The sequence below is a fragment of the Rhinatrema bivittatum genome, chromosome 4 (assembly GCF_901001135.1).
Source record: "Rhinatrema bivittatum chromosome 4, aRhiBiv1.1, whole genome shotgun sequence".
In the NCBI taxonomy this organism is placed as follows: Eukaryota; Metazoa; Chordata; class Amphibia; order Gymnophiona; family Rhinatrematidae; genus Rhinatrema; species Rhinatrema bivittatum.
The window spans coordinates 205,031,616-205,058,712 of record NC_042618.1 but is presented as its reverse complement, the minus strand read 5'-3'; the positions used below and the strand labels follow the sequence as shown (position 1 = coordinate 205,058,712).

Below are 27,097 nucleotides of genomic sequence, written 5' to 3'. Positions count from 1 at the left end.
TCTGTGTCTGAAAGAGCACAAGAGTGTGTCAGTGTCTGAGCACATCTCAGAAAGTGTGTGTGACTGAGAGAATGCGAGTATGTGTGTGAGCTTCAGAGGTAGCAAGAGAGTGTGTGAGCGTGAGCTACCCCTCTTTCCCCACCAGTTTTAGGATCGCCAGCTATGCTGACACCACTGCGCAACAATATCGTTTTAGCTACTTTTTACCAAACTTGGAGACTTTTCACAGTGGATTTAGTGACTTTCTTCAAGTAGGCATTGGCAAGTTTAAAAAAAAAAGGGAATTGAGAGTAGGGAAAAGGCCCAGTTGTAGAATGGGGTGGGCCACCCACTTTCCATTTAGCTGAATAACTTGTAAATTCTCCGGCTAAATGGTTGAGAATGTTGGCCTCAAAGTAACTGAAAGCAGCTCTGGGTTCTGAGCATTCTGCAGGCTAGAAAATGGGAAGGACAATCTTCAAAGCCATTTACCCAGGTAAAGTGGCTTGTCTGAACGTTACCTCCTTCTGACCAAATAAAGTAGACATGGGCTTGCACAGCCAAGCAGAGAAAGGGCATATAAAAGAAACAGGCATGGGTTTGATTTTCAAATCTACATGCAATGTTTTGCATGAACATTTTGCCCACACAAAAAGCAGCTGCACAGTCACTGGGTACCTTTTACTCTTGGTCCTAGTAGGCAAGTAGTTATCTTTTGAAAATCAGGTACTAGGTCTGCAGGTAAAATGTCCCCGCAAACTTGGCAGCTAGGTGGGCTACTCAAAATTGTGTCTACCTGAACCTCACATGACCGGCTATTGAGCAGGAAAATGTTTATCAACATTTTTGTGATCCTGTGCAATACTCCTGCGGTGCTGCTGGCAGATATTTGTGGAGGCAGCACGGAGGTACAGCCTCCCCCCTCCCACTGTTCTCATGCCGTTTTTTCCTCTCTTACTTAGAGCCAAAGTTTGTGAACGTGTTCTGGATCCCCGAGAGCGAGAACCCAGACGACGATAAGATTTACTTTTTCTTCCGAGAAACAGCGGTGGAGGGGCAGGGAATGGGGAAGCTTTCCTACTCCCGAATCGGACAGATCTGCAGGGTAAGACTGGAGCTGCCTGTTTCAAACACATAATGTGCCATCTCACACCGACCCCTCCTAACATTAACATACCAAACAGATGGAGAAAGTGTGCACATCACACCGTAACCCCTCTCATCCACTCCTCCTAACATCCATGTGTCAAACAGATAGAGAAAGTGTGTGCATCACACCATAACCCCTCACATCCACTCCTCCTAACATCTATGTGTCAAACAGATGGAGAAAGTGTGCACATCACACCGTAACCCCTCTCATCCACTCCTCCTAACATCCATGTGTCAAACAGATAGAGAAAGTGTGCGCATCACACCATAACCCCTCTCATCCACTCCTCCTAACATTAACATACCAAACAGATGGAGAAAGTGTGCACATCACACCGTAACCCCTCTCATCCACTCCTCCTAACATCCATGTGTCAAACAGATAGAGAAAGTGTGCGCATCACACCATAACCCCTCTCATCCACTCCTCCTAACATCCATGTGCCAAACAGATAGAGAAAGTGTGCGCATCACACCATAACCCCTCACATCTACTCCTCCTAACATCCATGTGCCAAACAGATAGAGAAAGTGTGCGCATCACATCATAACCCCTCACATCCACTCCTCCTAACATCTATGTGTCAAACAGATAGATAGAGAAAGTGTGCGCATCACACCATAACCCCTCACATCCACTCCTCCTAACATCCATGTGTCAAACAGATAGAGAAAGTGTGCACATCACACCATAACCCCTCACATCCACTCCTCCTAACATCCATGTGTCAAACAGATAGAGAAAGTGTGCACATCACACCATAACCCCTCACATCCACTCCTCCTAACATCCATGTGCCAAACAGATAGAGAAAGTGTGCGCATCACATCATAACCCCTCACATCCACTCCTCCTAACATCTATGTGTCAAACAGATAGATAGAGAAAGTGTGCGCATCACACCATAACCCCTCACATCCACTCCTCCTAACATCCATGTGTCAAACAGATAGAGAAAGTGTGCACATCACACCATAACCCCTCACATCCACTCCTCCTAACATCTATGTGTCAAACAGATAGAGAAAGTGTGCACATCACACCATAACCCCTCACATCCACTCCTCCTAACATCTATGTGTCAAACAGATAGAGAAAGTGTGCACATCACACCATAACCCCCTCACATCCACTCCTCCTAACATCTATGTGTCAAACAGATAGAGAAAGTGTGCGCATCACACCATAACCCCTCACATCCACTCCTCCTAACATCTATGTGTCAAACAGATAGAGAAAGTGTGCGCATCACACCATAACCCCTCACATCCACTCCTCCTAACATCTATGTGTCAAACAGATAGAGAAAGTGTGTGCATCACATCATAACCCCTCACATCCACTCCTCCTAACATCCACGTGCCAAACAGATAGAGAAAGTGTGCGCATCACACCATAACCCCTCACATCTACTCCTCCTAACATCCATGTGCCAAACAGATAGAGAAAGTGTGCGCATCACATCATAACCCCTCACATCCACTCCTCTTCCAGCGCTCACCGGATATATTTAACTGCACCCTCAAAATATGTCCATCATAGCTTCTTTTATCTGGCTAAGTTTTGTGTGAATAATGTGTTACTTTGACAAAATTTAGCTGGAAGTAGAAGGGAATTTTCAAATCATGGATTTCATCCACGTTAACTCCAGAAGTTACCTGGACAGAGCCTTTGAATATCAACTTCAGAAAATGTATGGAACCAAAGAAAGAGCATTGGCATCTGATTTTTTTAACGCTCAATATCATATATTATAGATAAGGGGGAGAGCAATAGTCCTCTGCTCCACCTACAACCACAGCATCGCCTGCTGTTATATCACTGAGGATCTCACACACACAGCTCTGTCAATGCACCTCAGTCCTGCCCTGCAGCACTCCCTGCTATTATAATAATGACACCTCAGCAGTGCTAGAAGTACTGTGCGGGTATATAGTACCTATGTGAAGCACTAGACACCCGCAGAAGGTAAAAGTATATTTGATTCAAAAGTTGTTTGAGTATGTGTTGCTCCACTGCCTTCTGATGCCTGCTGGGCCCTATAAAGAATGAGCTTGGGGAGATCTTGCCCCTTCTGAAAGAGACCAGCACTAAAGCAGGATCAGCTCCTGCCCATGCCACCGCTGATTAGATGAATAGATGATTTTTGTGTGTAATCACACCCAACGCAGTTCAATGTTGAGAGGGGCTGTGCTAAACTCTGCCCCCCTCTGTGTACTGTACAGGATTTCAGAAGGACCTGCAACCACCTTCTCACTTTCAGCTGTTCCTCCTGTATCAGTACTGCTGTCCTGGGAACACGCCTGTTACCCAGAGAGTCACACAGGACCTCACACCCTGTATACTATGCATGGGCGAGAAAATCTCAATCCTCAGGAACCAACTGGATCCCCCTGCATGGGAGGTCATGGGTGATACAGCTTGGAATATCTGCTCCAGAAGTTACGGAGACCAGAGCGGGACCTGTCTAAATGACTGCTGATACCTGGCAGAGGGCACTCACCTGCAGCATGATGTCTGGAGAATTATTTTCTTGGGCCAACTGACGGTGTCTCGTTTTCTCTGGGACCGGCACCTTGTACTCGTGCTGAGGAGTGGGCCCCCTCCCCCACCCCTTGAAGTCGCTGCTTGGCTTTTCTCCTCTTCTTTGTTTTCTCTTCCCTCCCCATCCACACGTTTCTCAGCCTCTCCACCTTTCTCCTCCATGTACCCTAGAAGGGTAATTTTCAGATAGCTCATGCACTTTATCCTAATTTTCAAAAAGAAAGGGCGTGAGCACTCTTTGAAAGTTAGCAGATCGTGCGAGCAGTTAAAGCGCCATGTACTTTGCACCAGCCAAGAGGAGTAAAATAGTGCGCATGCTTGTGAAAATGTCGTGTACTCGGGCATTTTTCCTCCCCTGCCCTAAACTCTCTTCAGGGAGCACCCAGTCACATGGCTCTGCCCATTGTCATTTAATCTCTTCGTCTCTGACTTGTGCCCACTGCAGAATGACCTGGGTGGCCAGCGGAGCCTGGTGAATAAGTGGACGACATTCCTGAAGGCTCGACTGGTGTGCTCTGTGCCAGGCAGTGATGGATCTGGGGATACTTACTTTGATGAGCTTCGTAAGTACGCATGGGACCCTGTTGAATGCTTCACAAGCCCACCTGAAAGGAGTGGTGCTCACTCCCTATTGCACTTTGTACTTATGATTGCTGCAAAAGGAAATCTGTGAGCAGAACTCTGCAATTTACCACAGCATCGGGGAGCAACCATGCTCAGAACAGTATGATGAGTGACATCACATGGATTGGGATCTGATTGGTTCACATTGTGTCTGTCAGATTAATTTGAATCAACCAGATCCTATGTGTACGAGGACAGGTGTGACTGTCCTGAAGCTGAGTTCTCTCGGGGGGGGGGGGTCAGGGGACTTGCAGAGAGATGCTGAAAGAATTTCAAAGACATTAATGGACCAGTAATATCTTTAAGTACAAAAGATGTGGAACGCTGGATCAGACCAAAGGTCCATCCAGCCTAGCATCCTGGATCTAACAGTGGCCAATCCACTCATTAGGAAGTATCCTTAAGATCCCAAAAAGTAGATCCAGTTCCTTGTTTCTCACTCCCAGGGATAAATGGTAGTTTTCCCTGAGTCCATCTGGCTAATAATTGTTTTTGGACTTTTCCTCCAGGAACTTGTCTAAACCGCTTTTAAACCCAGCTATGATATGGGCATGAATGTTTCCAGTATTGCACTATGGTGGACACAGGAGTATGGCAATAAGAGGAGGGGGGACTGGGAGCAGCGATGGGGCAAAATTCTGTTTTAGACCCTGCCTTAACCCAACTAGGACTGGATTTATTGGATTGTGGTAGACAATCACCATAATAGGAAAATGGGCAGTAGCCTTATCAGTTTCACCTCTGATTTATTGAGATTTTGCTGATTGCTGTAGATGATCATAAACTATTAAAACCCATCCACAGGTGAATATCCATGATCCCAGATAGAGGTGCTATGCCCTGTTCTAATTGTCAGGTGAGAGAGATGATGGGAGCAAGGAAGGATTGGGAGAGTAGGGGGGATTGAAGGAATGGGATATGGGGAATAGCATTGGAAGAACAGGAAGGATTACGAGGCAAGGCAGGATGGAAATGGAGGATCGGGAGGTAGGAGAGGCAGATAAGGTGGGGAGGAGATTGAAGGTTATGGAATTCTGAGGAATTGGAGAAATGATTAAAAGGAAAGGGAGGCTTGGGAGGTGAGGAAGGATGTTGAATGGAAATAGAGGATTAGGATGGGATTGGATGGAGAAAGAGGACTCGGAGAAAAAGGGGGAATTGGACAGAGTAGGAGAATTGGGATATGGGAGGGAATTTGAAAGAAGGGAGAACTGGGAGATGAGGAAGATGGAGAGATAGGAGAGGGCATCAAAGGATAGAGGAGCAGAAGATGAGGGGGATGGAGAGAAGGATTGGGAAGGAGGGGATCTGAGCGGCCTTTTTTTATTCATAAATGGATGTCCCACAGACTGCTCCAGCCTTCTCCCAGCTTCACTTTCCTGCTGCTGGGATAAAGTGGAACTGCTGAGACAGCAAAGGGATACTTACCTTCTTCCGGAGAGCTGTTTCATCGGCATAATGCCCTAGAATTACCCTTATATATTAAACCTTTGGCACAGAAAAGGGCAACCAAAACGATAAAGGGGATGGAACAGCTCCCCTATGAGGAAAGGCTGAAGAGGTTAGGGCTGTTCAGCTTGGAGAAGAGACGACTGAGGGGGGATATGATAGAGGTCTTTAAGATCATGAGAGATCTTGAACGAGTAGATGTGAATCCGTTATTTACTCTTTCGGATAATAGGAGGACTAGGGGGAATTCCATGAAGTTAGCAAGTTGCACATTTAAAACTAATTGGAGAAAATTCTTTTTCATTCAACGCACAACTAAGCTCTGGAATTTGTTGCCAGAGGATGTGGTTAGTGCAGTTAGTGTAGCTGGGTTCAAAAAAGGTTTGGATAAGTTCTTGGAGGAGAAGTCCATTAACGGCTATTAATCAAGTTGATTTAGAAAATAGCCACTGCTAATACTAGCATCATTAGCATGGGATCTACTTAGTTTTTGGGTAGTGCCAGGTACTTGATGGACCCTTGGTCTGACCCAGCATGGCAATTTCTTATGTTCTTATCTCCCCCATTCTAATACACTCTACAGCCTTTTGGTGAGTTACCTACAGTAAGGCAAGTAATGGGGAGGAGGGCGGAAGGAGAGAAGAGAAATCACCTAGAGCACGCAGTTTGGAATGAGAAAAATGATGGATCTATGTGACTGATCTTAAGTAATTTAAATACCTGTGTTCAGTCATTGAATACTACAGTGATCAATGCCATCTGATTGTTTAGTCTGATGGTTCTGTGGCATTGTCTGTTTCCCAGGGGATGTCTTTCTTCTTCAGACCAGAGACCGACGCAACCCCCTCATCTACGCTGTCTTCTCATCATCCAGGTAAGAGCGCTGCAGAGAACAAGGCTTGCAGTCTAGGCCTCATTAGACTTCTGTCTATGTATGACATGTTTTCTTGCATTTCTCCCTTCTAACTCATGTTCGTACAGAGATATACGAACAAAGGCTGGGGCTCAGGCCCTTGAGTACCTCTCACAAATCTCTGACTGTAGACTGTTTGATACACATCTGTTTTGTGCGAGTTAGAAAGAACCCCTTCAGTAGACATAGAAATGTGTCGGCAGAAAAAGACCATACAGCCTATCTAGTCTGCCATCCAAACTAAGTGCCTATCATTCCCTCAGAGATCCTCTGCGATTGTCCCATGCTTTCTTGAATTTGATATTTATTTATTTATTTTATTTATTTATTTATTTATTATTTTTATATACCGACATTCGATCTCAATTGAGATATCACACCGGTTTACATTCAGGTACTGTAGGTATTTTCCTATCCCCAGAGGGCTTACAATCTAAGTTTTTGTACCTGAGGCAATGGAGGGTAAAGTGACTTGCCCAAGGTCACAAGGAGTGACAGCTGATAAGGTCCTTGTCTCCACCACCTCTACAGGGAGACTGTTCTGTGAATTCACCACCCTTTCTGTAAATAAATATTTCCTTAGATTACTCCTGAATCTATTCTCTTTCATCCTCATCCCAAGACCTCACGCTCTAGAGCCTCCTTTCTATTAAGAAGTCCATTTTCTGTACATTGATACCTTGCAGTCATTTAAATGTCTCTAATAAATCTCCCCAATTCTGCTTTTCTTCTACAATACACATGTTTAGATCTTTTACTCTGTCCCCATATGCTTTATAATGAAGACTACTATCCATTTTAGTAGCTTCCCTCTGGTTTACATCTTTTTGAAAGTGTGGTTTCCAGAAATGTAGTGAGTACTGAGGGACCTAAACAGCATCCCTTCTTTCATCTCTAGACTATTCCACAAAGCAGTGTATCCCCCCCCCCCCCCCCCCCACACACACACACAAAACGAGTTGTGAAGCTCAGCTCAAAAAGTGACCTCTATCATTATTGGCTATTGAGGCAGACAACTATCCCAGTGGAAGGAGTATCAGGACTAACAAACTCCAATAAGCAAATGGCTTCAGCTTTAAAGAAGTAATATGACATGTCTAGAGTTCTGCAGCAATTTCTAATATTATCAGTGTACACCTGATACGTCAGCCAGACAGCGAAGAAGAGGCTGTATCTATCCTGCAGAGCAATGATAATGTGGCTCACCAACCAAAGGGAGATGTGAGGCTGTGTTTGTCCTCCAGAGCAATGACAATATGACTTCATCATCTGGAAGGAGACAAGGAGGCTATGTCTCATCCACAGCAATGATAAAGTGGCTGAAGTAGCTGGGGGAGAGGAGAAGGCTTTGTCTGTCCTCCAGAGTAATGACAATATGGATGCATCACCTGGAGAAGGACAAAAAGTCTGAGGCAACAAAATTACACAAAAGACACTGATTTCCTCTGCTTAACCTGAAGGTGAGATTGATAGCAGTCTTTGCTTGTGACATGATCTCTCTGACAGCCATATCAATGGCTACTGGTATTGCTCTGAGACGAGGAAGTTGGCCAAAGCAATGGACTGCAACCCTGCCATCTAACGTGTGTTTGTTGAGCTTACCATTTAAAGACGTGAACCTCTTTGATCCCGGTTTGAAGAAGATTGTTAAAGAACTGTCAGACAGGAAGACATCTCTTCTGCAAAATCAGGCCAAAATAAGGCATTTTATGCTATGATGCTATCATTGTTCACTGGTCATTTAGGGGGTGCTCAGCTAACAGATGTAATTGTTCTACAGACTCTCACTGAGACCTCTTTCAACAGAGAATAAGGAAGCAGAGATTCTCCCCAGTTGCCAAGCAGTTCAACAAACTGAATTCCTGACCCCCTGAATCTCTCACTGGATCTTAGACCAGATGGCCAGTTTGAGTTTTAGTTGGATATGTTGAGATCATTCGACCTAGGATAGGTGGATTCTTAATATGACCCATAAAAGTTATAACCCAGTATAGCGAGGGAGCTCAGAGAGACTCTGGCGTGGGGTCCACTGAAGGAACTGTTCAGTAGATCTTTGGAGATGGGCGTGGTCCCACAGGAATGGAGAATGACATATTTTGTCCCTTTTCATACAAGCGGTAACAGAGAGGAGCTTGGAAACTATAAATTGGTCTGACTTCAATGATGGGGAAAGTAATGGAAATTCCACTGAAGGACAGAATGAGAAATGATCTAAGAAAGTTCAAGGAGTGATTGAATGTTTTGCAGTTAAGATTCAATACAAAAAAAAGTGCTGAATCAAGCATTTAGGGACCAGAACTCCAAGAAGCCAGCACCAGTACTTCCATTAGGCAAACTAGGTGGTCACCTAGAGCCAAAATCTCGAGGGTGGAAAAATCGTACCAGTGCAAGGCCCAGAGGGGCAAATGTGCCAGAGCCAATACTGCCAAAGAAGGTAGATTTTTGCTAGAGCTGCTACCAGTAGGTAAATTTGGGGAGGGGCGTGCATGGCCAAAGGTTCACCCAGGGTGCCAAAAACTCTTGCACTGGCCCTGATGGGAGCATAATATATGATAGGGAGATACTGATGCACGCCAGCCAGAAGAAAGACCTCATTGTTAGAGATGTGAATCGTGTGATCGATCGTCTTAACGATCGATTTTGGCTGGGGGGGGAGGGAAATCGGATCGTCGTGTTTTGTTTTGTTTTGTTTTGAAATCGTTAAAAATCGTAAATCGGAGGAGGGCGGGAAAACCGGCACACCACAAAAACCCTAACACCCACCCGAACCTTTAAAACAAACCTCCACCCTCCCGAACCCCCCCAAAATGTTTTAAATGACCTGGGGTCCAGTGGGAGGGTCCCAGCGCGATCCCGGCGCGATGTACCGCTCTCTGGCCACACCAAAAAAAAACCCTAACACCCACCCGAACCTTTAAAACAAACCCCCACCCTCCCGAACCCCCCCAAATGTTTTAAATGACCTGGGGTCCAGTGGGAGGGTCCCGGCGTGATCCCAGCGCGATGTCCCACTCTCTGGCCACACCAAAAAAAACCCCTAACACCCACCCCGAACCTTTAAAACAAACCCCCACCCTCCCGAACCCCCCCAAAATGTTTTAAATGACCTGGGGTCCCGGCGCAATGATCCCGGCACGATGTCCCACTCTCTGGCTACGGCTGCTGTGAAGAGAAATGGCGCCGTGGCCTTTTGCCCTTATCATGTGACAGGGCAAAGGTAGCGCCGGCGCCATTTTGATTCCTAGGTCCTGACGTCACGCGTCCAGGAGATCGCTCCCGGACCCCCGCTGGACCCCCAGGGACTTTTGGCCAGCTTGGGGGGGGCTCCTGACCCCCACAAGACTTGCCAAAAGTCCAGCGGGGGTCCGAGAACAACCTCTTGCACTCGAGCCGTATTGCAAAATGGCGCCGGCCGTATGGCCATATTGCCGGCACCTTTATCAGAGGTGGGAGCTCCAACAGGTTTCCATCAAGTGAACGTAGTAAATGATGTTGCAAATAAACTTTGTTTCTCTCTTAAATTTATTTATTTATTTATTTATTTATTTAAGGTTTTTCTATACCGGCATTCATGATAAGATCATATCATGCCGGTTTACATATAACAGGGGGTGCAAAAACTGTTCTTTTAACAAGTGCAACGGAAGCAAAAGTTACAATAAAACAGAAAAGTTACAATAGTTACAATAAAACAAGGTTATAAAATAAAATAAAACAAGGTTATATAAAATAAAACAAGGTTATATAAAAAAGGTTATAAAAAAAGGTTATAAAATAAAATAAAACAAGGTTATAAAATAAAAAAAGTTACAAAAGTTACAATAAAACAAGGTTGTAGAACTGGGAGAGGAAGGAAATAAGGATAGTAGCGTAAAAATTTACAGAGGTAACTTATTTACATTGTGCAGTGATGTCTCTTTATGGATATTAACATTGTGCAGTGAGGTCTCTCAATGGATATTTGACTCCGGAAAGGCTTGCCTGAATAGCCAAGTCTTAAGTTTTTTTTTGAATGTTGGTAAGCAGGGTTCAAGTCTAAGGTCCGGTGGTAAGGTATTCCAAAGAGAGGGGCCCGCTGTAGAAAAGGCCCGGTCTCTGAGTGCCTTATGGAGTGTAGATTTAGTTGGAGGAACGGTCAGGGAGCCTTTGTAGGCGTCTCTGATAGGTCTGGATGATGAGTGCATTCTGAGGGGGATTTGGAGGTTGAGAGGGGCCTGTGAGTGGATGGATTTGTGGATGATGGTGATGGACTTGTGTAGGATTCTGTAGTGTATTGGCAGCCAGTGAAGATTAGATAGAAATGGCGAGATGTGGTCTCTTCTTCTGGAATTTGTCAGAATTCTGGCTGCCGCGTTCTGTAGCATCTGAAGTGGTTTTATGTATGAGGCTGGGAGACCTAGCAATATTGAATTGCAGTAGTCCATCTTGGAGAAAATTACTGATTGCAAGACTGTTCTGAAGTCATGAAAGTGTAGTAGTGGTTTCATTCTCTTGATTACCTGCAGCTTGTAATACTCCCCCATACATACTCCCCCATAAATACTCCCCCATAAATACTCCCCCATAAATACTCCATAAATACTCCCCCATACATCTGAGTCAGAGCTCTAAAGGTGTTCCTCTCCTCCACTGGCAGCCCACACAAATCAGACAAAATTGAAGAGATGTGCTCTCTCCAGCCTAGTCCCATCAACCATTGTGCTGCTGAATTTTGGATAACCTGTAATTTTCCCAAGATTTTTTTTTTGATAGACCCAAATATAATAAACTACAGTAATGAAGATGAGAGGTCAAAGCTGCATGGATGATTACCACAAACTTCCACCTTTCAGACATTGGCCATGAAATCTACAACTGTCTCAAATAAAAACCAGAGTCTCCATACTAAGTTATCACTTTCTTTCCATGCATCATCCAATGTCCTTTACTCCTGCAGCACAGTGTTCAGAGGTTTAGCTGTTTGTCTGTCTGTCTGTCTGTCTGTCTGTCTAATTCCTGTTATCACTTTCTGTCCTTGAGTCACCCGTGTTCTTTACTCCTACAGCACGGTATTCAGAGGCTCAGCTGTCTGTCTTTATACCATGAACGACATCCGTAGGGCATTCCTGGGACCCTTTGCCCACAAGGAAGGACCAAATTACCAGTGGGTGTCATATCAAGGCCGAGTGCCGTACCCACGCCCAGGGATGGTGAGTTTCCTAAGCCAAGAACCCTAGGATTAGCAAAGGACTAGGATGTGTGATGGGTGTTTTTGCTTTGATTAAATCAAAAGGCTAAAACTTTGACCCCTAAGTCTGGAGTGCACAGGGGAGTAGCACATGGATACAGAGCCTGTCACCTTTGGGACTGGATGGCTCAGGGACAGGCACAGGATACAGAGTCTTTCATCTCTAGGACTGGATGATTCAGGGGATGGGCATAAGGCACAAAGCTTGTTACCTCTAGATCATTGGTTCACACCTGTGTCAAGCTGGTGTCTATATCAATAGTACCATACGTTGCTGTCATTGAGAGCTACTGCTGTCGGCTGTCATTCTTAGGCATTAAGGGGCAGATTTTCAAAGGGGCACATACGTAAGATACACGCGTACCCCCCGAAAACCTGCTCCAAGCTCCCCCTGCGCGCACCGAGCCTATGTTGAATAGGCTCAGCGGTGCACGCAAGCCCCGGGACGCGCATAAGTCCCGGGGCTTTCCTGGGGGGCGTGTCGAGGGCGTGCCGCGGTAGCGCGCCATCCGGGGGCGGGGCCACGGATGTGGCTACGGCCCGGGGGCATTTCAGGGGCATGGCCGAGGCCTCCAAAACTGCTCCCAGGCCAGGGAATCGCGCGCCGGCAGCCAGCCTCGGGCAGGCGTAACTTTTCAAACAAAGGTAGGGGGGTTTAGATAGGGCTGAGGGGGTGGGTTAGGTAGGGGAAGGGAGGGGAAGGTGCGGGGGAGTGGAAGGAAAGTTCCCTCCGAGGCCTCTCCGATTGACTGCTCTGGGGTGAGCGTTAGTGCCCGGTTAGTTACGGATGGCTGTTTTTGGTAGGATTCTGGAATGTATTTTCCGTCTCTCTTACCTATAGAATCACATACACTGTGGGTTCAGAACCAGGTGTGATGAGTGCTTATTCTCTAGGGTCTGGGATTAGGTAGATGTCTGTTTTCGATTTTGGAGCGGCCTCAGAGGGAACGGAGGCAGGCTGTGTGTCTCGGCGCGCGCAGGCTGCCGATTTTGCGCAGCCTTGCGCGCGCCGCCCCAGATTTTAAAAGATACGCGCGGCTACGTGCGTATCTATTAAGATCCAGCATATTCTTGTTTGCGCCGGTCGTGCGAACAAAAGTACGTGCGGGCGTACTTTTTTAAAATCTATCCCAAAGGTTACTCCCTGGCCTTTTAAATGAGATTGGGATATGGGTCTTGAATTAGTGCATCCAGGTGTTATGTGTGCGAGAGATTGGGGAAATTACTAATTGCATGATGGAACAATGCTAAAAGTAATTGGACTAGAAGTCACTAAAACTAATAGTTATTATGTTCAAAAATCAAGGCATAGGCCTAACTAATCACAAATTACAGTGACTTCTGCTGATATGTAGAATAATGGTATGTGTTAGCTTTTGTTTGGGATCTTTCAGAAAGTATAAGCAGCAGCAAGAAAGATCTGCAAAGATTACCCCTGCAAACTAATGCCTAGAACATACTTACACTAGGAGGTGGCGGCCAGCCAAGCCGCTTTGCGTTGAGCTGGCATCTCAGAGATGAGACTAGTTTTCATGCAGGGTGTTTGTGTAGTCCCTTGCTTTTGGGCATAATTTTACCTTTTTCCAGCGGCTCTGTTGTCACTCACATCCAGCATACGTGCCCACTGGACTTCAGGCTGAGGCTGTAGGCTCAGGAAGTCCCCATTTCATTGTTGCCAGTGATTGTGGAAGCAGGAAAAAAATCCTTGTTGGGTTTGCACCTACTCATGGAGTCAAAATTCTGCTGCATTTTTCCACCAGCGTTCATACAGAAGTGCTGCTCTCGCTTCTTTTTGTCCAAAGTCAGCATTTCCCCGCATCTGGCAATGTGCTGTCAGCGTGGAGTCCATCTCGCAGATAGCAGAACTGCCGTTTCCTATCTGTCTTCATCACTGGATGAACAGCTGCAGTTTGTATGCTCAAGCATTAGTATGTCACATCACCTACCTGGCTGCCACACAGGGAGAGCTGCCTAATTTATTGACTGCTCTGGGGTGAGCGTTAGTGCCCGGTTAGTTAGGGATGGCTGTTTTTGGTAGGATTCTGGAATGCATTTTCCGTCTCTCTTACCTATAGAATCACACACACCGTGGGTTCAGAACCAGGTGTGACGAGTGCTTATTCTCTAGGGTCTGGGATTAGGTAGATGTCTGTTTTCTCATAGTATAAATGTACTGTGGTGATGCATTGCTGATGCTATGATGCCTTTTAACCCTGACTCCAGTACTGGTGGTTAGTTTATGTCATTGGTACTTGTTTTTTTATTTATCTCTTTACATTTCTAGGATGTTTTAAACTTTGTTGTTTCATGCCTTGAGCACTTTGGGTGATATGGTGGGTCACGAATATTTTAATAAGAGCTGGTAAAACAGAACTTTAAACATCATGCTGCAGCTGCAAAAAAAAACTGGAAAAGGAAGGCTGCTGAGTCAGATGTTCATAAACTGCTGAGTCAGTTGCCTTTGTATAATCTTTGCTGCTGTACTGAAAATGTATCAAAGAGGCAAACTTATTTTTTTCTAAATTGTCCTAGCAGCTAAGTGGCACAACCGAAACTCAAAATTCAATAAAAAAAAAAGACCAAAATGTGGGTTAATGGGGTATTTCATGGAGGGGGCAGTGTAGGCGGGTGCAGGCAGGTTTCATAGGGTCGCTAGCTGGGTGGTTCTTAAAGCAAATAGCGCTTGCATACATTTACTTCTGCTCTTTATGCAGAGGACCATTTAGGGGGGTAAAAGAGTGCGTGTACACTGCGTCTCTTTTTTTTCTGCAGCTGTGAAAACCCCTACGTGCTCTGAGAGAGACAGTTGTCACCCCGGGCTGCCTACCCTGGAAATAAGATTACCCTCACGGGTCTGATTGTCACGCCTCGTATTGCACAGTGCTTTAACTGGCAATACTCCAGTGAATATAACCATGTCACGCCAGGTCCCAGCAACATTTGTGTAACACCGTGTGCAATACAGGATCCGTTGTCCCACCGCTCGCATTACTGAAAAGGCCGCACTCCACAGGGACTTTTTCCCCCACGGTTCCTGCACCAATATTCAAAGGAGAAATTAGCGCATGCTTTTAGTTTGAAAATTGCCCAGGGAAAAGCAGCCATGGAGATTTGCACCTCTGTTTCTTCTGTGGGTGCTTTTTCTGACTAAACCCCACACACTTGGTATTTTTCCCCAACTTAACCCTGTCCCAGGAAAGCCTCCACTGCAGGGTGAGTCAAAGTACACCTGTTATGGAATTGTGTGTGTGCTTTTATCCACACGGGCAATTAGTTTATACAGATAAAACACTTTTTACCAGCGGGAAGCCTTTTAAAAATTGCCATCTCTGTGAAAAAGATATCATGAAAACCTTCTTGGAAGAGATTCACTTTTTCCATGGAGTCTGAAAACATCATTATATAAAAATGCTGCCTCCACAAGCTTCCAGAAACCCAGCAGGTGAGGGGTGACCCAGAACCTCTGAAATAGGTTTTGGGGGTGGGGGTTTCTTCAGCTGATCAGGGCTTCAGGCTGGAGGTGGGGCTACCTTGCGGTTCTTGGAATCTTTAGCAGATTGAGACTTCAGGTGGAAAAGTGGGGTATTTCGGGGGCAGTTTAGAGCAGAAATGAGTTAACCAGGTAACTTATCCCACTAACGCTGATATTTGTCTAATTCTGGATGCCCCAAGGAGCAGGTTAAAGTTATCCACAAACATGTTCCCAGCTAACTTTAAGCTTATGCAACTATATACAAAAAATATAGCTGGATAAGAACCAAATATATATATTTAAAAAAAAAAAAGTTTAGGCTGGCAGCTAGGGCCCCCTCCCTCCCCAAAGGATGCTGAAGTTGTGACTGGCAGGCCCATATACCCCCCCCCCCCCCCCCTAACCCCCCTCCCCAATTATTTTCAAAACATAGTGGGTCAAAAGGCCTGAGTATACGAGTCAGCCTCCCCCCTCAGCAAACTGTCAGCAGTTCTCCTCCACTAGTTTCCCACCCCTACCGGCACCCCTAAATAATTCTTGCCACTGGGGTTGCAGTCCAGGCATAACAGCACTTCTAACAGCTTCATGCATTGTCTTCATAGCAACATTTGTACCATGGCCCCGGCCTGTATTTTATGGGTTTTTTTGTAACTTTATTTAACAAGCAGAGGCCGTACAGCAGACATACAGATTCATGTGAGCAACCATAAAACAGACATATAAGAGGTGGCTTAGCAAAAAGTAAAAACCAATATGTATAGATCTGTACCCTGCTCATCCATGCCTCTGTACAAGGATTTGGGGCCAATGTGCAACCAATATCTACCCCGAATTATATTGTGTATTGCTATATTGTTTTGTAATGTATACCTTAATCTTTCAATGAAAGCAATCTCATGAATCTGTTTGCTTCAGTGCGCCATCCGTGGAGTAAATTTCCAGGAGGTGGCAATTATGAATCTTGCAGCATGGATTATCTGATTGCATAGTTTATGTTGATATGTACATATCATACATCTTCCCACATCCCAGTAAACATAACGTTGACAGGTCTAACCCTCACCCCAAGAATACCCCCAACTTTAGTCTCTGTCTTACCCTCAAAATCCTTTTTTTGGAATAACTTATTTAAAGGTATTTTATTTATTTAAAAAGGACTTGTTGCCTGCGCCTCCAACGTTTGGGGTGGGTTACAAATAAAACATTCATAATAAAATATAAGGTACAAATATATAATATAAACAAAACAAAGCAAAGACATAAATAATTAAATATAAACAAATGCTTATGAATCACAGAAGCCTGTACATAGCTTGGGTATTAAGAGGCTTAATTAAAAAACAAGGGCAGAGGCCTTAAAAGGTAATGGACTGGAGAGCGCTAATAAGATCAGAAAAAGGACTTAAGGCTTGCAGAGGTCTTTATATGCGTGACTGAACAGATGATATTTCAGGGCTTTTTTGAAATCCTTAGCACTAGACAAGGATCTTAAGTGAGATGGGATAGAATTCCAAACAATAGGGCCAGAAATAGAAAAAGCCCACTCACGAGTTACTGCCAACCTGGTGAGTCTTGGGGAGGGAATTTCTAGCAGAAACTGATGTTTTGATCTTAAACTGCATGAAGGAATGTAGAAGTGAAGAATTATGCATAAACATGGGCTGTTGACGTTGCATATCAAATTATGTATTGTAGAGAGTATTTTATATAATATCCTCCACTGAACTGGCAACCAATGTAAGGAATACAGAACTGGTGTGATATGATTGTGGGGTTTTGTATTTGTAAGTAATTGGGCTGCAGAGTTTTGGACAAGCTGAAGGGGCCTGATTGTGGACTGAGGAAGACCGACATATAAAGAGTTACAGTAGTCACTCCCTGTGAGCACTAGTGGCTGAAGGACTGTCCTAAAGTCGTCAGGTGGTACAGTCTTAGCTATCTAGTATTAATACTAAGTAACTAATGACTTTGCAGCATGTAACCTTTACTAGGTGATTAGATCTGACTGACATCCTTCCTGTTCCTCCATCAGTGCCCCAGCAAAACCTTTGGCAGTTTTGAGTCAACCAAGAATTTTCCAGATGACGTGATCCAGTTTGCCCGCAACCACCCGTTGATGTACAACCCTGTGGTGCCCCTGGGCCATCAGCCAATCTTTCTCAAAACCAACGTGGATTACATTTTCACTCAGATTGCTGTGGACAGAGTCACTGCTGCTGATGGCCAGTATGATGTCCTTTTCCTTGGTACAGGTGAGACATGTCTGAGAAAGGTGAAGAGGGAGAGGGAGGAGTAGAGAGGAGAAGCTGTAGATTTGGGTTGTTTTTTTATTTTTAAACTAGACCCTATTTAGACAAACAATTGGTATGAAACAGCGATCTAAAAATAAAGAAGTGATGGGTCAAGCAAATGGAGAAAATTATAGGTCACGTGCACAGCAAATACTTATGGGAGAAGTAGCTGGGGTACTGATGAGTAAAGTAGATATGAAACTGACCGGGTCAAATAGACATGATGGACCAGGTAAACAAGGTGGGGAGTAGTAAATCTCGGGCCAAGTAGTCCGGATGGCAGGGGAGAGATAAGCAAACTGCAGAGAAGTTCGGAAGAATCATGATGTATGAGAAGATGGCCTCTTTAGACCCATTTTATGAACTTTGCTGATGTACAATTATAAAATGATTACTGAAATGTGATTTTTAAATCTTACCTGAAGACCTCTATCATCAGAGATACTGAACAATTTTATTGAAGGCACTGGTCTGCTTTCATGTAAAGCAAGACTTCCCAAACGTGTCCTGAGGACCCCACAGCCAGTTGGCTTTCAAGAGATTTGCAATGAGTATGCATGTGATAAATCTCTTGAAATGGAGGTGAAATGGCTCCCGTATGAAGTAAAACTAAACTGCTTAGGACTCTTAAGAACATAAGAACATGCCATACTGGGTCAGACCAAGGGTCCATCAAGCCCAGCATCCTGTTTCCAACAGTGGCCAATCCAGGACATAAGAACCTGGCAAGTACCCAAAAACCAAGTCTATTCCATGTTACCATTGCTAATGGCAGTGGCTATTCTCTAAGTGAACTTAATAGCAGGTAATGGACTTCTCCTCCAAGAACTTATCCAATCCTTTTTTAAACACAGCTACACTAACTGCACTAACCACGTCCTCTGGCAACAAATTCCAGAGCTTTATTGTGCGTTGGAGGAGACCCCGACTGTGCAGGGGAGTAATTCTGCGCAAATTCTGCACTTCGCAGTAGCACACGATCCCCCCAGGACTATCCACCAGAGGCCCGCAGGTCATTTTTTGTTTTGGCGGCAGGGTGAGGTGGCTGCTAGAGGAGTTTGGGGGGGGGGCAGTATTTGCCATTTCCAAAGTTTGCCGCCTGAAACAGCCGCCTCACCCTGCCTTGTTATAGAACCGCCCCTGCCTACCATCTACTTTCCACTCTTCCCCGGCATTCGCACCCTGGGGAAGTGAGCGATTGGTGAATGGTGAGGGTCTGTGCTTGGTGCACTCTCTCGGTGCCAGTGGAAGGGTATAAAGCACTCTGTGAACCTCACAGCCTTGCACCCTCCACACTCAATTAAAAATTATGCATTAATAGATTTTATATGAAAAAGAACATTCAAAGTATAGTCTTCTGATATAAAAATATCACTTACAACAACATGTTTGTACATGCACTGTTGTGATGTCAATAAGGAAACTGCCAAAAAAAAAAAGACTCTTGGAGCCAATAGGTTATTAAGCCTATTGTAAACTGTGTATGGTTTGGGCTTAGCCCTCAGAAACCATGAATAAACTGAACTGTAATTAAAATATAGTAAACCTCCCACACTAAAACTGCACTAATTGCCAGGACTCAAAACAGTAAGAACCATACCCGTGAAAATGCAGCATACAAATATTACACCAGGCCCTAAAATACCAAAACACCCCCTATCAAGAAAACAGAACAAGAAAAACTGTTATAGATCCCTACAAAAAAACTACACAATAGCAGAATACTTCACTTCCATCACATACTAGAACATAGACAGACCCTTACCAAATACAGAATAAAATGACCATAAAGTATAAACAGAAATGTGCAGGCAAAAATCGAACTGGAAATTGCAAAAAGCCAGAAGTACAATGAAGTACAAGGAAGTACAATGGAAAAACAAAAATATCACCATTCCTCATAAAACATTAAAATCACGAAATATAAAACATCAGTCATAATGGTAAAAAAAAACCAAAACAAAAAAACCCATACAAATAAAACAAATAAATATTTCAAGACAGCTAACAAATAGTCTAACATTCCACAATTAGTCACAATTTTTTAAAATTTATTTATTTATTTATTTATTTAGTGTTTTTCTATACCGGCATTCATGATTAAAAACCACATCATGCCGGTTTACATAAAACAAGGGGTGAGAACAAGAAACGAAAAACAAGTGCAAGGAGAACAAAAGTTACATTACAACAGGGTCTTAAAAACTGGGAAAATTTCCCAAAAACAATTAAATAAAAACAGGAGACACATCAAATAAACATCCAATAATAATTAAAACTAATATGGATAACAAAATTCCAATTTTCCATACCTGGGAACTTTTGATTTCCAGTCAGCCTGAACTTGTCCTGGATTACTGAGGGAAGGCGGGGACTACATACAAACATTTTCCTATGGTCTCTGATATACACAGACTTTCTAACACACATATGCTCATTCTCTCACACACACAAGCTCACTCACACTCTCATATTCTCACATGCCCTCACACACACACACACACACACACATGCTCACTCTCTCACATGCTTATATACACAAACATTCTCTCACAAACACCTGCTAACATACATGCATACTCACACGCTCCTCTGCTTTGCGGAAGAGATGCAGGGGATTTCTGTTAGTTTGTTTTGATCAATATCTGGGGACGTGTGAATTTTAAAATGTTGAAATGAGGTGGTATTGAAAAAAAGGTTGGAGAGCACTGGCTAGGGGGATCATGGCGTGGTAGAAAATTGAATTTCCCACTGCAGATGAAAGCAGCTCCTGTCACCTGTCCCCTGTCACCTTGTCCTTTCTCTCTTCTTTACCCATCCTGAATAGTTGCTTTGCAAGGGCCAGACTGCCCTGCAAGGAATTCCAGCCGGTAATAAACTTTATTAAGGAAAGAAATGGTAATCCGATTTGGAGCTGTCTTGAAATCTTCACTCTACATATCTTGTTGGAGTGAGTACTATCTGGATACTGACTCCCCCTCCTAAAAAAAAAAAACCAAATCGGGAGTTTTAGAACACATCACTTGGGTCCAGCAGGAGTTTGTCACTGCAGAGCTACTTCTGAAGAGCAAAGCCCGCAGCCTGCCTGCTTATGCCTTCCACAAGTCTCCTGCTTCTGCTCTGCTCTTGTCAGCCTCTGCAACGCCCAATTGTCTGGTCTGTGGCGTGTGCTGCAGGCCGCTGCCATGAAATCGGCTCTGCAAGTTGCGACTGCTGTCCCATTCCACCCCACGGCCCTCTCCTGAGGCTCACTAATTGGACATTCCTCAGCAGTCGGCTTTTTTAACTCCTCCAGACCCCCTCCCCTTCTACGGGCTGTCAAGCAACAGTAGAGGGGACATGGGGACACGGGTACCGAGGCTCGAGCTTGCAGCTTTACCTTTTTTTTTCTTTTGATTTCCGAAGGCAGGCGACAAGCAGGAACCACTAAAGTTAGGCACAGAACAGAAGGCAGCCCTGCAGGCTGAACACAACAGGCCACAAGCACCGCCGAAGAGGGGAACCAGCAAAGGGGACCACCTTACTCCACCAAGCTCTAAGGCACCGAGGCAGCAGCAGAAAATCTGTGGTGCGCCGGCGCAGCAGTGACATAGGACGCTGCACCTTTTCAGATGTTTGCAGACACCGGAGGGCAGTGTGTGAGAGGCAGACGCCTCAGTGGGGGGTCATTTATTGCTGCCTCAAAATTCTGCCACCTGAGGCCACCGCCTCACCCTGCCTCATTTATAGAACCGTCCCTGCACCTCCTACTTCATGCATCTGACGAAGTGGACTCTACCCTTGAAAGCTCATGCCTCAAAATATATCTTAGTCTATAGGGTGCCACCCGCCTCTTGTCATTCCTGTCATTTATGAATGCTAGTTATTTTTTCCCTTTTCAGCCACTTCCTTACAAATCCACAATGGCCTGTTTTTAATTCTTACCTGTGAGTACCTTTCTGACAAAAAGGATTGTTGCACTTACAATATTCTAACACCTTTGGTTTCCTCTGCCCTTCCTTCCCCTAAGGCCATGGGTTTGGTGGAAGCAGGTAACAAAGGAGGATTCACACAGGAAGGCTCAGCGCTCTCTACTTTGTATACATACTTTAACAACCGTCTGCTTACTCATGGTTTTAAGTCTCCGTGTTCCCCAAACAAAAGGTGCTTTAGTTCTCTGCTCTGTACTGCTGCGGCCCTCGGGGATGCTGGCTTAGCCTAGACAGTATCGGCAGCATCACAGCACACTGGAGGAGTTATGGCAGTGCTCAGACACAGGGCCCTCCCCAGGTACAGCTGCCCCTGCTGGTCCTGTTACTGGCTGAGTCTCCCAGCCTCTTCACCAGGGTGTCCCCCCCCTCCCGGCATCGGTTTCCCTATCTAGGTGCAGGGACCTCTCCTGTAGAGTCCCAAATCACCCTCCTACAGAACTTCAGGCTCCTGCCGTTAACTAACACTGACAGTTCCTTTACTGTCTCTAAATACATAAACTAGCAATGCAGCAACTTTACTGATCACACTGGCAGATTCATGTCTTTATCTCTTGGCTTCTTAGGTTCCTCTCTGTTAGGCTGATACAGTACAGTGCGCGTTTTCGACGCGCTAGCTTTACCCCTTATTCAGTAAGGGGTAATAGCACATCGAAAACGCGTGTCCAATCCCCCGAAAATAATAGCGCCCGCACCATGCAAATGCATGTTGATGGCCCTATTAGTTATTACCGCGCGATTCAGTAAGTAAAAGGTGCAGCCAAGCTGCACATTTTACTTTCAGAAATTAGCGCCTACCCAAAGGTAGGCATTAATTTCTGCCGGCACCAGGAAAGTGCCGGCAGAAATTAAACTGCTTTTCTGTACACCCTCCGACTTAATATCATAGCGATATTAAGTCGGAGGTTCCAAAAGTAAAAAATAATTAAAAATTTAAAAAAAAATTTTTAAATCAGCCCGTGGCTCGCGGGTTGAAAACCGGATGCTCAATTTTGCCGGCATCCACTTTCTGAACCCGTGGCTGTCAGCGGGTTTGAGAACCGACGCCTGCAAAATTGAGCGTCAGCTGTCAAACAGCCGCTGCTTCTGTCAAAAAAGAGGCACAAGGGACGCGCTAGTGTCCCTAGCACCTCTTTTTACTGTGGGCCCTCATTTGAATACTGAATCGCACGCACAGGAGAGTGGCCTGTGCACGCGCCGGGAGAGCGGGTGCTCGCTCGCTCTCCCGCGACTTTTACTGAATTGGTCTGTGTATGTGTCCTCCTGAAATTCTCTGATGTTCACACCCTCCCAGCGGGCCCTCCTCTCCTCCTATCTCCCCTGTCCCGAGTCTGCATACACCCACAAGCAGTGGGCAGATTATAGGAGCTTAGGGGCCTAGCTCTGTGCATCTAAATGCTAATGTAGACTGTCTGGATTGCTAAAAATGAATGGGAATCTGGTAAAAATGTAATAGAGTTCCAAACACAGATTGTCTGAAAGCTGTTTTTCATCTGCTGGTTCTGCAGGCAGCGGTATCAGGGGAAAACAATGCCCGTCGATTTGAAAATCAGGAGGCTGATATTCAGAAGCCATTTAGATGGATAACTGAAAAAATACCATCTAAATGGCAAAGCTGCATAAATCAGGGTGGTCCATGGGCAGGCCAGAATTAGCCAATAACACCTTTTCTTAACCCAGGGCCCCTTTCCTAAAATACAAAAGGATTGGTAAATTCAAAGTATGCATTTGCATTACATGCTTTTGCTGACCAGAATACCTTTTCTTAATACAGCTAATAGTATAATCATTTGTGAAATCACAGACAAGCTTTTAAATGCTGTGAGAGAGACCATATTCAACCAGCGCAGCCTAGCTGGGTAACTACTGGCTAAATCTCTTTTGAATGCATCCTCCCCCGTCCAAGAGACAGATTAATTTGATTATTTAGGAAAGCAGACCTGTTTGCGGCTCTTGAGGACCAGTTGCGCACCTAACGTGCTTCCAAGGCACTTCCCATCACTAGCCTAATTTGCCCAATTTTGTTTACACAGACATTGGCACAGTGCTGAAAGTAATTTCAGTGCCTAAGGAGAGCTGGCAGAACATGGAGGAACTGCTGCTGGAGGAGCTACAGGTTTTCAAGGTGAGATATGAATATCTGATTAGAAGGATCCATAAGTAATGTCAGCACAGAGGCTGAAGACTTATTCCTTCTTGTGCTTTCTGATATCGTGGAGATCTTGGCTATGAAAGTATAAAAGGAGAAGCTCTCATAGAACATCCATTGCCTACGAGGCCACCACACCCCCTTGCCGAGAACACCCATGAGCCTGCCTTGTTCTTTATCGTATGCTACCCACACGTCCTCAGCTGAGAAACACATCAGGCAGGATAATGCTCCAATGTGAAGCATCGAAGGCCCCTGCATACGTTGCTCTCCACTTTATGTAGTGGTAAACTGTCTGTAGCCATGGGATCTACCAACAGAATTGACTTTTGACTTTGCCGAAGGACCATTCATTCCCTAGTGCACGTTGAAAATCTGTATTTTGAGTAAAGATCTGTAATTTATAAAATGAAATGGAGAAATAGAGCAATGAAGTGAAACGCATTGAAGTATGCAGGTATCCTGCGCACTCAGTATTCTGATGTACCTTATGGATTGTATAATAAGATGATAGACAGCTCCATACTGTCTATCATCTTATTATATAATCGATCCAGGGCTCAATCACCTGCTCTTCTTCCAATGTAATATACGCCATTACCTGCCAGTCATACCCCTCTGTTGTCTACATAGGACAAACAGGTCCAGCCCTAAGGAAAAGAATAAATGGACATAAGTCTGACATTATTTATTTATTTATTTATTTATTATTTTTATATACCGATGTTCCTGTATAGGATATATATCGCACCGGTTTACATGAAACTGAACTGTCACCAAAGGGCAGATACAATGAAACATGAGTTACAATGAACATGCGGAAACAATGGACAAGTGGAACATTAGAAATACACTATAATATAATAATATAATAATAAAAGTAAAAATAATAGTAAAATAATAACAATAACAATAATAATAATCAATAGAAACGTAGGGCTATGCCTAATGGAACTTCTAAATAATCTTTAGGAAAATGCCATTGGGACGGGAAAGGAGGCGTAACTGATGGATAACAGGAAAGAACTAACTTAGCAAGTGGGCAGGTTAAGGGGGAAGAAATTCACAAAGTGCAATAAGGCGTTTAACTTAAAAGGAATCATAGAGGGACTAAGTGACTTGTAGCTGTGTGAAGGTCCGCGGCTAAATTGGGAATTAATGTAGTCATTGTTTCCCAGAGTAGTCCCAGATCTGGGGGGAATGTGGAGTGCCGGTATGGATAAGAGGGCCTAGAGTCGTGAATCTAGTCTATAGTTGGACATAAACCAGGGTAGCCTTAGTGCGAGGAATTCTCTCTCCGAGAAGGCCTGGCTGAAGAGCCATGTTTTCAGTTTCTTTTTGAAAACCAGAGGGCAGGGTTCTTGGCGGAGGTCCGGCGGGAGCGAGTTCCAAAGGGGAGGACCAGCTGTGGAAAGGGCACGCTTCCTTAAGGAGGTTTTAGCAGGGGGAGGGTATACAGCATGTCCTTGTATGCTCTTCTGATGGGTCTGATTGAGATGTGCGGCTGTATTTGGAAGGTTAGCTTAAGGGGGGAGATATTATGCAGAGCCTTGTGGATCATCATGAGGGCTTTGAAGAGAATCCTGAATTTGATTGGTAACCAGTGAAAGTTCTGAAGGATGGGGGTGATGTGTTCCCTTTTGTTGGCGTTTGTGAGAATCCTGGCAGTAGCGTTCTGGACCATCTGTAGTGGTTTAATTGTGTTGGTGGGTAGACCCAGGAGGAGGGAGTTGCAGTAATCCACTTTAGGTAAGATGATAGATTGTAGCACCAAGCGGAAGTCTCGGGGGTGTAGGAGTGGTTTTAGTTTTCTTATACCTGCAATTTGAAAAAGCATTCTTTGGTGGTGTTATTTACGAATTTTTTCAGGTTGAGTTGGTTATCGAGCAGAATCCCCAAGTCTCTCACATGCGGTGAATGATTAATTGATGTTTTGGCTAGTTGGGAAGAACTTGAGGGGTTGAGGAGAATGCTGTTGTTGTCCTGAGTTATTAGAAGGATCTCAGTCTTGTTGGTATTGAGGATGAGGTTGAGGCTTGTAAGAAGTTGGTTGATTGCTAGAAGGCAGCTATTCCAGTGGGACCAGGTTTTGTGAAGAGACTCTGTGATCGAGATGAGGATCTGGATGTCGTCCGCATATAAGAAGTGAGTTAACTTGAGGTTAGTGAGTAAATGGCAACATTAGAAATGGCAACATCCAGAAACCAGTAGGAGAATATTTCAACCTTCCAGGACATTCTCTATCTGAGCTTAATGTTGTCATACTCCTAAAAAGGATCTTCAAAGGAATATTCCAGCATGAAATTGCTGAATTGGAACTCATTAAACAACTTAACAGCATTACCCTAGGTCTAAGTAGAGATACTGGCTTTATGGCACACTACAACTATCCATGAACTTAACTGTTCTTAGATCATGCTGCCTTTTCACACTTACCTCAGTTGTCAGTAAACTATACTATAATGCTATTAACGCTCCCTCCATATCATGTCCTGCCTAATCCAATGCCTTCTCTTTGTTCTGTATATATGTGGTCCCACCTTAGTCTGGACTCTGAATTTCCCCGATGCTTGGGATGGGGAGTACCACATGAGAAATTATATTCACTAATATAATTTATCTTCGGGCTTGTAGCCTAGTGGGGGATGAGACAGGGTCCCAGTCATCTCGATACCACAATTCTGTGCCCTTCCCAACTGACCTCTCACCTGTGGTACAACAGACCAGTTAAAAATCATCACGCCAGAATAAAACAGTAATTAACCCTTTTACTAGTATTGTGTAACTAGAGAGTAAATCTAACCAGAGCATTAGATGGGAAAAGTACAGTAGTGAAGTATAATATAAACCTGCAGTTTTCTTAATTTAAATCAAGCAATGCAAAATTAACACCTGGTATGGCCTGTTAGCCAGGGCAACCAACATACTCATGTGTATAGTAAAAAAAAAAAAAAAAAGCAACGCTAACAGAGAAAGATTGAGGGAAAAACAGTGAATGTGCACAGCTTTAAAAAATTGTCTTTACCCCTGAGTACTCAAAAAAAAAAAGGGGAGGAGGGGGGATAGAGAACAGATCCACCCCAATATCATCAGTTTGTAAAAGGTGCACTCTGTCCCAAGCACAAAATTGTGTGAAAAAAACAATCAAGAAAATGAAGAAGTCTCTCTTGATGATGGAGTTGGCTAAATGACAAAAGGCAAGGGAATAAACACCCCTCCTCTGCTAAGATGCACTCTGTTTAGATTACTTAACTCAGTCTCTTAGAAGGGTGATCCAGCCATGTGTTCCTGGGCCTGGATGTCTCTGGAAAGGGAGTCTCTCAGCTCC

The 27,097-nt window shown here is 44.5% G+C and overlaps 1 protein-coding gene across 3 annotated transcripts in view; it reads left to right on the top strand.

The window, feature by feature from the left end:
* SEMA3B (semaphorin 3B) overlaps positions 1 to 27,097 on the top strand; it is a 198,126-nt gene that overhangs the window by 158,407 nt on the left and 12,622 nt on the right. For all 3 annotated transcript variants that reach the window (XM_029599589.1, XM_029599591.1, XM_029599590.1), the window contains exons 8-13: positions 942 to 1,084; positions 4,122 to 4,239; positions 6,554 to 6,623; positions 11,707 to 11,851; positions 17,394 to 17,613; positions 23,654 to 23,745. In XM_029599589.1, the coding sequence (XP_029455449.1) occupies positions 942 to 1,084; positions 4,122 to 4,239; positions 6,554 to 6,623; positions 11,707 to 11,851; positions 17,394 to 17,613; positions 23,654 to 23,745 (788 nt within the window). The remainder of the gene's footprint in view (positions 1 to 941; positions 1,085 to 4,121; positions 4,240 to 6,553; positions 6,624 to 11,706; positions 11,852 to 17,393; positions 17,614 to 23,653; positions 23,746 to 27,097) is intronic.